The following is a 15,445-nucleotide window of genomic DNA, read 5'->3' on the forward strand; positions in this document are numbered from 1 at the left end:
CTAAGCTGACCAAGATAAAGGGGCACCGATGTGTCGATCGAAATACACAACATAAGATCATCCCGTAACACACTCTTACACTGAGCTTCCAACACACAAGACTACAACTTCTTCCTCTGTTATATCCACAAACCACTGTCTATACCTATCAAAGTGCTTTCATCCCTTTGTTCTTCTATTCCTGAAGAAAGATTCACATTGTCATTATCACATATGATCCACACACAAGTCATGTATCATGTTTCACTTTTAGGCAACTCATGGGAATGATTTGGAAAGAACGGTACAATATTAAATATGCTTATATGGTGCTTTTAGTTGCCTAGTCTTCATTGTTGACTATTTGACCACTTGCTCTTTGATTATCATAACTTCATCTAACTACCAAGACTGTTTTGCTCCCGAAAGCACACATGTACAGTACACAGCTGACAATGTTTTACCAATATACAGTAAAGCAACTTTTATATCACTTCAGTGCATCAAGAAAAGAACAAGACTGTGTTCAAAGTGCACGAGACTTTGGAGTTTTAAGGGGAACTGTACAGAATTAATATGACTTTGATAGTATTTAGTGTTCCAGATACAATAATATAGTGTGGCCATCAAAACTAGTTTAAATGAGAACAGTATCTAAGTTGACTGAAGTTTCTCTAATGGTGAAATGGTCTCTAATGGTGATGTAAGGTTTCTCAGTCAGCCTTTGTTAAGTCTCAGAGCCAGACTATCAGTGTTCTCGAGGCTAAGCAGCGCTCTCTACAGGATGGAGGCAGTAGTAACACTTCACACATCTGACAACTACGGCAACAGCCCACAAACAAGTCACTAAGCCTTCAAAGTTTGAGCGAAGACCATCCCAGCCTATAATGCACAATGCATAGAATTACAGTGAGTAGATAGGGCCTTCTCCATTAAGACAACTGTTTCTACTCATTTTTTTTCAGGTGGGACACATAACAATGCTTTAGGTCTGTAAATCAAAGTCACATCACAGTGTTTTTTAAAGTGAATCCAAAATTTAGTTGATTTCCTAAATTACTACAAACAAATTAAAAAAAGATTTAAGTCCAAACTAGACCGTTTAAGACATTTAACAATTGTGGAAACTGAGAAAACGAATGTTCCCTTTACTTTTGACAAATTTCTAATCAAAATTGATCAGATTTTCTTTCTATCTGAATGTGATACCACCATTTTAATGAAAAAAATAAAATAAAATTCACAATGTCAAATACGGATCTCTATTATACAAGTACAGATTTGTTCACAACTTCAAACACCACTGGATGGTCCCAGCTACAGTAATTGCAGGCCGTTCTTGGTTCTGCCTTGCTGAAATACTGCTGCATTCATGGCATTTTGGAGGTGGGCAGTTCCTGCTGTCCAGTGTAGAAAAAAAAGATTTTTTTTTTTTAAACTTTGAGAGTTTTAATGTTTTCTTTATTCAGTGATATCCTACACACACACACACACACACACGCACACACACACAAACAAAAAAGACAAATTGCTCAAGAAAAAAAAACCATTTACTTTCATCTATTTACACTACAGATGTTGAGTAAAATATATGCCAGAGACACTAGATAACTAGAAACCTCAAATGGTTTGGTAGTACTGTAGCTCTTAGTAGTTTCAATCTACGAGACAGTGTCGTAAATAAATCAGTTACTAAAAGGTTGCAAAGAAAACGCCAACTTCAATACTTGCCATGAATGTAACATTATTCCCTTTAATTGACACGTCTTACCTACGTCTAACTACACGTTACTAACTTCTGCAGTCGCTCTCCATCTTGTGTCATGTGTATCGACGGGTAACAGGAGGCGTTCCCAACTAAGATCACTGTATTGCTGTCAGAGAGTTGGAGCGAAACACGGGACGAGGAAACAGACAAGGAGGAGGCTGGGGTGAGGTGAGCCTATGATGAAAATGTCAGACAATGACTATGATAGGAACAACACACCGACACAGCTCATCATTGTTTTAACAATATCAGCATAGACCACCAAAGTACAATAAAGAGTTGGTTTCATTAACAAACAAATGCCTCTATGAACAGCATACTATATTTATTTTAGGGTGCTTATTTGTGTTTGTGTGTATTATATTGTATGTATATGTGATTTCTGTTTGTGTGTGTGTGTGTGTGTGTGTGTGTGTGTGTGTGTGTATACATGCACACCAACAAGCATGTGTGTGCTTTCCTGTGTATATCTGTGCTTGTGTGTAAGTGTGTGAAGAAAGTTAGCAGGTCTCACAGAGAGGATTCTAAGACGCACCGGCTAGTGGGAGGACTTAAAAGAGGGTGTGGCTCTGCAGCCCCACCCCCTCTCCACTGGGGTGAACCACATGACCAGGAAGTACCACATGCGCGAGAGAAAGAAGGCGCTGTCTGTCTGTTTGTCTGTCTTTAATAGCCATATGTGAACTGTATACATCAGACACAGCTCAGGGTGACTGCTGGGGTCTCTAACAGGAGAGTCTATATGTGTATGACTGGGACTAAAGAATGTATGGGAGGTCTGGGGTCAAGCAATCAGACTGTATGGGAACCAATGAGTTCTAGTGCAGGAGAACAGGGTTGCATGTGATGTTTAGAAACAAGCCTTATTGAGAAGACTAAAGTAAACTGAGCTTATTTAAAGATAAAGGTTAAGGGTCTGTAAGTCTTACATTGAGGGCTGCAGTCCTGAAACACCCAGAGTAGTTTGTGGGGTTGCGTTAGACCGCGTGACCACAACTGATCAAATAAGTGTCAAAGGTTCAGCTTGATAAGCAGGATATGAACAGTTAAGTAGTGCTTTAACACTCATTATCCCCAGAGGTTGGCAATATAATCTAGAGACCTGTGTATACCCTGATGTTATACCATAAAGGTATTGGGTTGCAGGAAGACCACCAGCCACTTTGTGGAAACTAATGAGAATCCACAAGAAGAACAAAAAATATTGTGTTGTGGTGAATTACGGCCCGGTCACGCCAGAAAGTGGCATGGTGGAATTTATTTGCGCTTTTTTCCAAATTATGTGGTTTCAGCAGCTTGGGCCTTGTTCAGACTGATAGCCCAAACTGTGTTTTTGGTATATCCAGAACAACTTTAGGAAGACTAGACAACAAAAAAACCCATGACCAACCCACATTAGGAGGTGGTTTAAATTCCAGTCAGATTTCTACTGCTGCATCTTAGTCCAGATGCTCTGGCCACTCTAAGTGTCCTTGAACACAACACACAATGACGACCTCAAATCTTGAGGTGCTGAGCAGATCCATGCTGATACCTTGTTTCTCACACTTCTGTGCTGAAAAGCTGCGTCACCAGCGTAGCTACGTTACTTTGTTGTTACCACAGCAACCCATGCAGCTAGGTTGGTGATGTCTGGACACACAAATCCGATCTAATTACTTGCAAATAACAGGGCGGACAGTCTGTCTTAAAGATCTGATTTGAGAAACAAATTTGAGCAGTCTGAATGTAGCCTTGGTGACGCAGGAACTAGTCGGCTAGTTGGTAAATGAATCTAGCTGGTGAGCTAACCGCTAAGACTCTAACAAGCAGAGAACTTTTTCAGTAACAACAGATCCCTGATTTTCCTCTTTTTCTCTGTAATGTACAGTTTACTCCCCCCTGGCAAATCAGCATGTCAAAGTTCACTAACTTGAACTTGTGATTTGAAAAATGTTCACGGTTTTACTTCTGCCGCGTGAGCGAAATCACTGATTATGGCCATTTCGTTGCAACAAATGAATTTTGCAGTGAAATCTTGCCATTTCAAGCGCTGGCGTGACCGGGTCTTTCATCAGCAGCCCATGACATGGTGGATGACGCCGTCCACAATAAGGTAAGTGCTACAGGAAATACATGCTTTCATGTTGCATGACTAAAAGGTGCAGGATCTAGCAGATTAACTCTACGGTTAACACATATCATGAAGAGTTAATACACCTTCATCTTAAATTTCTATCTCTTCTTCAAGGTTAAATGAACTTATTTGGCATCAAGATCAAATGCCTGTGTTCAGTGCCAAATCCTTTTTAAGCCAAGGCTACCCAGAGAAGCCACAGGGCTCCCCCGTCACTTAACGCCTACCTTTCCTGATGATTATCATGCTTTGATCACATCATTACATGATGTTCCCGATTGTAATAAAATTCGTCTGAACTGTACTGTCAATAAATACATCTTTTTTTGAACATAGCCAAGGAATTGTCAGACATCCTGAATGCTTCTGCACTGGTTTTAATCTCTATCTTCAGATCTATTTCTATTCTTTAGTTCTATTTCCAAACGTCTCCAATTGTATCCTGTCTACTCTACGTAAGCCCCTGTCCTCCGCACCGATCACTGCTAACGATGAGCATCATGATATCAATAATCCAGAGATAAAGAGAGGCATTATTGTAATCAATTTCGGTGAGACACTGGTGCACTGATATCAAGAGATATAATGGGAGATAATGTTTGATGAGTGAGCTGTAGAATTACCTACAATGTGACAACGTGCAGTGCTGTAGATACTGTAAATCTGGAAATAATTGCTGGCTGGCTGGGAGGCTGGAATGTGTTGATTTAAAGCAGACCTGACAGTATTTGCCCTGCTGCTGACCGGTAACAGTCCCTCAGCTGGTGAGTGTGGTCTGAGGCTAAGTGGACATGGACTGGGAATGGAGATGGGGCAAATATTAGCATTAGCATAGGTCTGCTAACATGGTTTTAAGATCAAAGTGGTTTTGGATTGTAAAAGCCAGCAGGAGGGACCATAGATTAGACTTAGAAACTAAGCTCTAAGGGTGTTTGTTCACTAAGCATGTTAAAACAGTAATTATATTCATAAGTGGAAATACTCTAAAACTGGCAATGCTCAGTATACTTCCATACAGCATTAGCTACTGTAATGGCTTTATTGCATTGGTGGTGTTAAATTTGGGATCTGACATTGAAGTCTTCTAAATCAGTGCTCACAAGGGAGTTTTAGGAGTTGAGAAGCTGGTGGAATCCCACACACAAACACAGACAAACAGCAAGTGCTCTTCTCTGTGGTAGGCAGGGTCAAAGGTCAACCGTTGAGCGGTCAAAGGTCAGGGCTGGTAGCAGGAAGCTGGCAGGCGGACCCCAGAAACACTGAGAGGCGATCGGTCAGTTTGGTGCTGCGGTGGGCGAGATGAAGGGCGGGGCCAAAGGGAAGTGACTGCGCCGTGGTAGGTTGGTTGGTCGGTTGATTGGCAGGTCGGCGAGCGCCATGCGTGTCCCACCAAAATCTACAGGACACTGGGACTCAATCTGTTGAGGGGAAGAAATGAGGGAGTAGCCAAATGAAAATGAAAAAAGAGGAGAAAAGATGAGAGAAGTGAAAGTCAGACAGAGTTTCAATTCTACCAACCAGATGGTCTTTTATTTTACCAGCTGTGGTGCAGGTTCATATGAATTATGAGCCAAATTATAAAGCATTACTGTTTTTTTATTGTATTAGCACAACAGCCATCCATCAATTAGGCAAGTTTGGCAACCACAGAAGTCTGATCCCTCTGAACTCAGAGAGTCTGGAGGCCATCTGCAGTGCCAGAGATTAATTTATCCACTAAGACTGTCTCATCTTTAGTCTGTACGTCTCTGCATAATTTCATTTAGTCACAAAGTGTCTGCTATTTTTACCATCCCGCTCCATCAGACATGTAGCAGAGAGCACGTATGCACACACAGGTTAGGGTTACAACATCTACCCACTGTCAGTTGTTTCTGTAATTGACCATTTGCTTAATCCATCAACAGTGATTGTCCAATCATAGCTTAACAACCGTAACTAGGCATGTCAGGTCAAGCTTTGGATTTCATGTTATTCCTCTGGTCTTAGACAGTCCAAAAGTATCAATAAACATGAACAACTCTCTCCCAAATCCAAAAACCTAGTGTGCTAAAACTCTCGCTGCTCCATAGACAATGAATTGGAAAAGAGATTACAGATGACACTGAGAGCACCCAGGGGAATACATTTTCTGTTTCAGTACTAAGGACACTACAATAGAATAAAGCTCTTTGGGGTATAAAAAAGAAAACAAACATTCTGTGGGTCCACTAATTCAGGCTCCTATTCATTGTCTATGGAGCAGCTTCAGATTTCATACTCTATGATAGCACAAGTTTGACACTTACTCCTCTGATGTCTAGCTTTGACAATGAATAGCTCATGTTCACAATTACTGATTGAACTTTCATAGGCCATAGAAATAACATACTGTAGTTCCTAATTTAAGTGGTGTTCTCCTTTAATGCATGCAATTGATCTGTAAGCTTCCTGGGTTGCTAAACCAGGGCATACCTGCTAGAAATGCTGTGCTAGGCTAGAAACGCCTAGTCAAAATGCATTAATTCTCAATAATTTATTGGTTATAGGTCGAGGTTCAGTTAAGATGGTGTCTGGATATGGATCCAGACTGCGGTCCACCAACGGGACACATTTTGGTCATTTTGCTAACAAGCAGGATGTTTCCCTCCTCATCCCCCTCAAATATCTACTGCACATACCCTCTGTGTTGGTTGTCCAACTATGTTTTTCTATAGTAAGCTTTCTAATCTTCCAAACATTTTGTAAGAACAAATAACATTTCAAATGCATTTATATTAATAATACTGTACTATAATACTTGCTCTACCATACAGTACAAGAACAATGCTGCTGCTTATTTCTGTGCCTTATAAATGGATCATCAGCTGGTGACAGCTGGTGGATATTTTGCTCTAGCCTTCTAGTCTTTTGACATACTATTATGTACGTAGCCATTATGTGCATATCTGACATTTAACAGGCTTATTGTTAAAAAAAAGAAAGTGATTAGGAAACATTAAAAAGTCAGCAGGAGACAGAGTTTAAGCATTAGCTTACACTTGCAACAGTTGTCATTTCGGCCAACTAATCTATGTTTGTCAGCTCTAAATACGAAGCTCGCTTTTGTTTACTTCTGTCTGAAATCAAAGAGCCATTGTTCCAAAAATTACTGAGAATTTAAAGTGGCAAATCTGCCTGCGTTAACAATGGGAAGTCTGACAAGTGTTGACAAGTCGGCTTGTCGAATGGTAGGTTGGCTTCAATCAAAGACGAGCACTTCAGTGCTGATGGTGTGTGTGTGTGTGTGTGTGTGTGTGTTTACACCCACTTGTCTCAGTGATGCGTTTGTCTATGCTAAGGGGCTCCCTCAGTCCGTCTCCCCCAAAAGGAGTAGGTGTGGGCTCCTTCACCCCATTCTCCTTAGCAACACCTCCTGGTGCTGTTGCCTTAGCAACACCTGCTGGTCCTGTTGGGGGTGAAGAAGACTTCTCCTCTGTTTTCTCCTCCTGTAACCACATATAAACACACAAGGGCAGACACACACACACACACACACACACACACACACACACACACACACAAAGAACACTAAGTTTTTTATATAGTGACTATTTCATGCTACCACACCATCTTGTGGTGCCAGCCAGTAAAAGCACAGTGAGTCAGCAGAAGCAGAGACATTAACTCTCTAAATAAGTGATTGCGTATAAGTTTGACCTTGTGTCCGTTGGTCTGTTCGTTGCCTGGCCCCACGTTGTCCATGGATCCAATCTTAGATTTAGTTTTAATGTTTTGCTTATGGGACTCAATTTTCACATCACCTCCACCTGAGGTAATAAAGACGGTTTGTATAAGAACAAAAAGAGCTCAAATAAAATCATGAAATAAATAAAATAGAGGAGAATAAAAGTCCGACCTGGCTTATGTTTGATGTTGTCCTTTGAGCCACATTTGGACGTCACCTTGCTCACATCAACCTTCTTATTCAGGATCTGCACCTGGGGAGGAGGAAAGATCATAATGTAGCGTCTTTTTACTAACTCATAAAGATGCCACATCCAGGACAATGCAGCCTATACTTCAGCGTCCACTCTGTCCAGTCTGGAAAATCAGTCATCCATTATCACCTGGTGCATTTATAGAGAGGATGACATTCTGTACAAGATGATAGTGTATGTGGGAACATGGGTACAGCACAGCAAATGCTGGACTACATGCTTCATTTTCTACTTTGACCTGTTTTATTGTCATTAAGGTGCCTTTTTGTTTTGTTGGGCTGGTAAAGGATCCTTCATTTATGCATTTAACTAATAACAGGCTCTAATTGGAGGATGGCAGTTATCAGACCGTCGCCACATCATCAGAGTCTTTGTTCAGTATAACGAGCAGTAATCTGACAGCACCTGGCACAGATGGATTTTGAGAGTCAGTGACCTGCTTGACAGTGTGTGATAAGATCAGTCATATTTACATAGGCTATTTGATGACAGACAGGAGGACCAACAGTCAACGACTGTGACCCTTAGTGCTGTTAAAATTTTATTAGCAAACAAACCATGATTAGTTCTGATTGCCCGATTGACATCAGAGCCCTCCCTCATTAGAGACTGCTTGACAGCTTCAAATATTAATGACCTGATTTAATAATACAAACACAAATATTTGAATTTTTAACGGCTAATTTAAATATTCATGATGCCACTTCAGACTGAGGAAACACACCAGTGACTTCAGGAAATACAGAAAATTTGAATATTGGTGTCAGTTTTGAGATATTGTATAGTACCCTTGTGCTGTAGTATTAACACCTTATAGGACTGTATTTGCCTACTCTATGTACCCTTACAATAGAAGGCTATTTTATACACAGTATGGAGCGAATGTATAGAGCTTGTGTATATGTTCATCCACTTTCCACAGTTTCTTAAGTACTCTCCTTTTATCTCACTTTTACATGTGTTCTTAATGTGTTAATTATACATGATATTATACATAATTATTTATATGTAAAACAACAGCACATAAATAAGTATACAGCACCTAAAGCAATTAGGACAGGTAAAAACATAGACAAGACAAAGTAAAGATAAAAATAAACATCTAAATAAGAATAAAAGTACAATGGTTGAGAGGTATTGGTGGGATCAATCGTTGAGGCAGTGACTTTTTTTTTACTGATCAGCCACAACATTAAAACCACTGACAGATGAAGTGAATAACACTGATCATCTTGTTAAAATGCAGTGTCCTGGGAAACCTTGGGTCCTGGCATTCGTGTGGATGCCACTTGAAACGCTCCACCCACCCAAACACCGTTGCGGCCAATGGCACTCCCCGAAGACAGTGGCCTCCCAGGAGGACATCGCACCATGCTACCCTGCAAAGGCTGCTCAATAATGGCACGAGGAATGTGACAAAGAGCTCAAGGCATCCTGTACTTGGTCTGCAACAGTGTTTGGATGGGGGGTGCATGTGAGTGGCATCCGCATGAATGCCAGGACCCAAGGCTTCCCAGCAGAACATTACATTGTCACCTGACACTGGTTTTAATGTTGTGGCTAATTGCTGTATTTTCACATGACAAAATGACATTGAAACTGAGCAGTAGCTGAGCTGTGTGCTGGGTTCAGCCCACAGCTTTATTTCATATCACTACTTGGACATGATCCATTTCCACTATACCCTTTTGCATTTGGTTTAATTGATCTGAGACAGCAAAGTGGTGACTGTGAGGACAGCAGATGGAATATGATAGTGCAGCAGGTGTTTAGAGCAGATGGGAACAACATCTGGAAGGGGGTGCAGAAGGACCTGTGGTCAGTTTACTTTGAGTGAAACCAATCCAACATGCAAACAGAGGGAGCCATAAATGTGCTGATTACAGTGCACTCATTTTTTGTTAGTTTGAAAATATTTACTGAGTAAATACAGCCCAATCAGGTGTAAGAGGCATAATATGCATCCAGCCATGGTGAATGAAATTCACATTTACCAAAAACAGTAATTCCTAATCAGATTGTTTTGTGGCTGGGATAAAAAGAAGATTCTCAATAGGTCACACTTTTGAGCAAGACAGCCTGAATGAGGTTGAATTAGCATAAATAAGAAATGCATCCACCCTAACCAGAGTCTCCCTCCAGCTCCAGCAGTACTTACATTGCCACCTCCAGGGACATGTTTGATATTGTCCTTGGAGCCACAGCGAGACGTGACATGGCTGAAGTCCAGCTTTTTGTGCACTATCTGAACCTAAAGACAGGCAGGCAGACAGACACACAGACAAGCAGGAAAGTGAGGAGGGAGGGTGGAAAAGAAAGAAAGAAAGACAGAAAGAAAAGAAAAGAAAGGAAGGAAGGAAAGTAGAAAGGAAAAAGGGATGACAGGCAGACAGACAAGAGCAGCAGAGAAGAGCAGATCAGCTGGCAGCTTCAGTCAACAGGAAACAGAGTAGCCTTGCTCTGTAAGTATGGAAGAGGTTCTGTCATTCAAATCAAATGATTCCTCCTACACAAGTTCAATGATTATCTGTGTGATGTGATAGCTTTATCAGCACATGGCACTGTAAAATGGTTTTGGGACATTATGCAACAAAATCACTGTGGTTCAAAAAGAGGGTGCAGCTCATTTGACTGATTCTTCAAAGAAATGTTTGTAAAGTCTTACAAAAATCAGTGCTGAAATATGAATAGATGAGGATACTGACTGAATAACAACAGAGCGCTTCCATAAACAGCATGAATTAAAACTGATCAAGCACAGGACAAACACTGAAGGGGAAATAGAGCACATGCAACAGAACATTACATAGGACACTTGGTGATTTTGTGTTAAAACATGCTGGTCTAAGCAGAGAAGCAACTGCAAGCGACTAATACAGGGGTGTGGGAGACAAAAGATTTTCCTTTCAGGTCGTGGAGCATTCTGCATAAACCTATGAGCCTGTTGTTCTGCCCTGATTAATGACTGATGCACAAACTCTAAGTCCATGTTGCATGGTTGGGTTGGCCAGGATGTCTGGATTTTCTCAAAGCAACACACAGATTTAGAGAGTTCAGTGCAATGGTCAGCCCAAATATTAAGTGATAAGCAAAATAACTTGCGGCATGTGTTGAATGCGATTTCTTTGATATTTTTGATTTTCAACTCTGTCTGTAGGCAGGGTTAATAATTTTGCAGAGAGGGTAATAACACAAAGACACCAAAAAGAGCCAGGAAACAAAACAAACAAACCAAACAAACCAAACAAACAAACAAACGGATAAACATAATGCAACATAAATGACTGAGCAAATAAATACATATAAAAAATAATTAAACACATAAATAAGTTTCAAAGGGACACCATAAATACAACAAATACAAAAAGGACAAATCAAGTGATCAGTAGGATTAAAACGACCTGCAGTTCAGCAGTGCAACTGTACTGGAGATTCATGTGAATTGGTGTCTGTGTTTTCACAGCAAGAGATCTGAAGCATGAATAGTTGAATATTTGTATCCAGATCCAAGTCTGTATCTCAGTCACTGCTAAGTGTCTCTGATGCCATGATGTTAGTTGTGGATGGATTACTGGATGGGCCTACTGGGCACAGGGGTCCCAAGGTGTCAGAAGCTCCCCCGTCCTACACCTGCAAAATGTCACTCAGATGAAAATATACTGAGCAGGATGAGACTCAAAATGACCACAAAGCCACACACAAAAGACGAAAAAGAAACTAAATGACTTAAAATAAGAAATAAAATGACTACAAAGAGACATAAAACCAAAATATAAACAAAATGGCAACAGAGGCACAAAATAAAATAAACCAAAAGACTACAAAGAGACACAAAATGACCCAAAAAAGAAACAAAATGACTACAAAGAGAAACAAACAACCGCAAAGACACACAAAACCACAAATAGATGCATACGGACTGAGAGATGCACAACAGCAACAACAAAAAAGAGGTCAAACCAAAAGTCAATGTGTCTTCCTCCTGTGTGGGAGAGGTTGTGGGGTCTTCTGCATATCTGTGCCCAGGGGCCCATTGTCTCATAATGTGCCTATGATGTTAGTAGGTACAAGCTTGTAGTTCATCACTTTTATTGCAGAGACTGGGCATTAGGCAGACTAACAGAAGACAGAGGATACTCCTCTCCGTTTACTTTGCTTGTTGCAATGATCTCCTCGTCCCAAACTAGACAGTAAAAACAGTGAACCATGAGACCTGGTAAAGGTGTGTCTCACTTAAGAATAAATTTTAGCTGTATTGCCATATTGGACTCGACCCCAACAAAAGGAGTTTAACTATTTTCAGGACACATGAAACACTGGCAACTGTAAAAACAAGCGCAGTTATCCTTAATCTCACTTGTAAGATAATGCTTGTTGCTTGTCACTCAACATAATGCACAATGAACAGTCTGCTGCACTGAAACTATTAACCTACCAGGGATTTAAATCTCTCAATTCTCCGCCCCTAATGCCTATTTCAACTGTTCATTTTCTAACAATCTTGATGTATTGCTTTAATCAAGCAGGCTCACATTTATGCATTGGTCAGTTGTTTGTGTTCTACCACTGAGGAATTAAAGGGACCCCCCCCCTTCTCTCTGCCACAACATAACTCCTGCTCATTGTGTTGTGATATCAGTTTTATTGCCTCTTTGGTTGTATTGTAAAAAAGCCCTGCAGCAGACTTCTGACGCCATCCTCTATTCTCTGTGTCTCTGTCTTAGCCTCTTTCTCCAGGATGAAAATGGCATGATGACGCAGGTGGCACCAGCAAAGGATGACTCACTGAGCAGTTAGCACACGTACGCATGAGCGTGTGCGCACACACACACACACACACACACACACACACACACACACACACACAAAGCTCAGTAGCCTCTAAACAGAGTCTAAGTTTTCCTCTATCTATTTTATTACACCTGTAGTAGTAGTTGGTTCGTCATGTCTCCTGAATTTTAGTAAGGAATGTTGCTAACGCAAAAGAGGGGCACTGCAGGATGCTGAAAATGTTTCCCATTATTGCTCCAAGTGTATTAAAAGGACTAAGAGAAACTAAACCAGGGAAAGGTGATCATACTTCATGGAGTACCTCATGACTGAAGACACACAGTCATTTTACTGGTGAGATCCTTCTAAGGATGACTTTTGTGCCTTTGTGCCTTGTATTCTCTTCATCTGTGCAAACCATCTATAACCATTTATGTGAACCTACTGTTGCACTGTCATCCTTGCAATGTCCTGTAACGTTGGTGCAGTGGACAAATCTGTAACTAGCACGCAAGAAGTCTTGTTTGTTTGTTAACACTTCCAACAATGCTATTTGTGTATTATTTGTGTCTTGCACTGAGCCACACACAGCCACTGAGCCTGCATACCACAATGTTTCAAATTTCATGACTTATCTGTGGGGGTTTGCAGTGGTGTTTGCAAGAGCGTGTAGACTGGCACAAAAGGCATGAGGCCATTTCTGTGTTATACAGTGACATCTGTGGGAGTAGCCTTTAGTCGCACTAAAATCAATGTACACTGGTAGTCAGGCCAAGGTGAACAAAAACACTTCAACACACTGTGACTGACAATATGATGAGCAACCTGGAGCCCTACAGGGTTCTGTCACAATTCCAGTTCACCCTCTACATGTTGGACTCTAAGTCCTGCCAAATGCAGAAGTTCTTTGATAACTCGCAATTGTGGGCTGCATCAGCAAGAGGATGGAGGCTAAGTGCTGTGGACATCATTGAGTGGTGTGAACTTAACCACCTGCATGACAGGTCGAAGGAGTTATTGGACAACAAGCTGGACTTGGCTAAGAACACAGACAATGTGTTTAAGATGGGCCAGAGCCAACCATGCTGAGGATGTTCTAACAGTCTGTGGTAGCCATTGCTGTTGTCTCTGCTGTGGTGTGCTGGGGCAGCTGGGTGAGGGCAGTTGCCAACAGAATCAACAATCCAAACTGGCTCTGTCCTGGGGGTGAAGCTTGATTCATTGCTGGTGGTGTCAGGGAGGATGCTGGACAATGACTCTCATCCTCACCACCATGTGATGGTCACACAGGAGCACCTTCAGCCTAGTCTGTTACCACCACGTTACAATGCCACAATAGAGGCCTTTCTTCCTGTTGCAATCAAACTTCACAACTCTACCTCAATACCTACCAAACTACCTAAGATCTACCTCATTCAGAGAGATGTAGCACCTTATTGTTATTTTTTATTCATATCTGCACTCCTTCCTTCTTTGCACTGGAACTGCTGCGAAGCAATTTCTAGTTCTTTCTTTTCACAGCAGCTTCAATCAATTTATTTTGTACAAGTAGTAACATCATGTAAAATGCATCATCGATCCCCACTGGGGTGTCCTTTGAAAGTGTGGATATAAAGAGAGGTAGATGATGATATTGTTAGAAAACAGGTTGTAGTTTGGCTGATGCCTTGAACAGTATATGAAGCTCAGTGGAGGTAAATGTTAGGATGTGATGGAAATGTAAATGGAAATGAGAGGAAATCATGGAGTGTAGATTGACCCTATGAAACCAAAGCTATCTGCTGCAGAATATACAAGAGACACTTTTCAAGCAAAGGTAGAGCTAAGCTGTAAAAATGAATCAGAGCTTGAATTACAGAAGAGAAACTTGTTTTCTTATCTGTATGTAAAATGTCAAAAGTTTTCACCTTTTTGTTCCAGGTTTAGTGACCTAAAAGAAGGGCAGCAACAAGAACATGATCCCTCACTGGCATACAAAAACTGCTTCTTGTGTATGATGGGATGGCTTGTCTCTGAATGTCTCTGTTTCAGTAAGTATCTCTGGGTACCACAAGATGCAGTAAAACCAGTGTAGTATCAAGTAGTATCAAGGGGTCCCAGAACCACTTAGCTACGCCTCATAACACTGCTGCTGTCTAATCTGTACTGGGCTCTTTTCACATTTAAAAAAAATAAAAATAAAAAATAGTACTAGTATTTGGAGTATCCTTAGTTATGGTATTCCTCCTTCAGTTTGATATGTTCCATATTTTATTGCGGTACCACAGTTGCCCACTGGGACAACTACCTCATGTCTACCTCTCCGGTAGGTAGGGCCCTGTTGTTCAAAATTGAGTCTGTATCAGAATAGTTGGAATTGGGAAATCCCATGTTTTGCTATTCAGAATCACCCAATCTATCTTACTTTTGTGCTGGTTTGGATTGGCTTCCCCTGATCCAGATAGAAAGTTTTCAAGAGGACCAAATCTGGATAACCAGTGCTCTGAATGGGACCACATATCACTGTGTAGGCAGTCTGCCAACAAGCATACTGCAATTACCACTTACAGCTGTAAAGGCTGCCATTAGACTAAAAATGAGATCTTGGAGATTGTAACTTTAGATAATTTTTGTTTGATATTGACAGCTATCTAGGGAATTATTTATGGGGACAAAATCCTTTGTTTTCACTTTACTGTACTAACAGGCTTAATAGGTAGCCTAATGTCTACTTTATCATTACCTGTTGTATTAAATGCAAAATATAAATAAATGTACAATTTATAATAATAATTTAATACACTTTGTTCCTGAAATTCACCTGAAATCCAAGGTATACTGATCCTACTAAAAAGTTTTGAACAACACATACTG

The 15,445-nt window shown here is 40.8% G+C and overlaps 1 protein-coding gene across 11 annotated transcripts in view; it reads right to left on the minus strand.

The window, feature by feature from the left end:
• Positions 1 to 2,130: 2,130 nt before the first annotated feature.
• map4l (microtubule associated protein 4 like) overlaps positions 2,131 to 15,445 on the minus strand; it is a 145,794-nt gene continuing 132,479 nt past the window's right edge. For 8 of the 11 annotated variants that reach the window (XM_078172923.1, XM_033651189.2, XM_078172922.1 and 5 more), the window contains 5 exons: positions 9,981 to 10,073; positions 7,741 to 7,822; positions 7,542 to 7,651; positions 7,153 to 7,330; positions 2,131 to 5,281 (listed from right to left, as the gene is read on the minus strand). In XM_078172923.1, coding sequence (XP_078029049.1) covers positions 5,277 to 5,281; positions 7,153 to 7,330; positions 7,542 to 7,651; positions 7,741 to 7,822; positions 9,981 to 10,073 — 468 coding nt within the window. In that variant the 3' untranslated portion in view covers positions 2,131 to 5,276. The remainder of the gene's footprint in view (positions 5,282 to 7,152; positions 7,331 to 7,541; positions 7,652 to 7,740; positions 7,823 to 9,980; positions 10,074 to 15,445) is intronic. The other 3 variants (XM_078172924.1, XM_033651190.2, XM_078172926.1) reach the window with 1 other exon arrangement.

This window comes from Epinephelus lanceolatus, chromosome 12 (genome assembly GCF_041903045.1).
Source record: "Epinephelus lanceolatus isolate andai-2023 chromosome 12, ASM4190304v1, whole genome shotgun sequence".
Classification (NCBI taxonomy): domain Eukaryota; kingdom Metazoa; phylum Chordata; class Actinopteri; order Perciformes; family Serranidae; genus Epinephelus; species Epinephelus lanceolatus.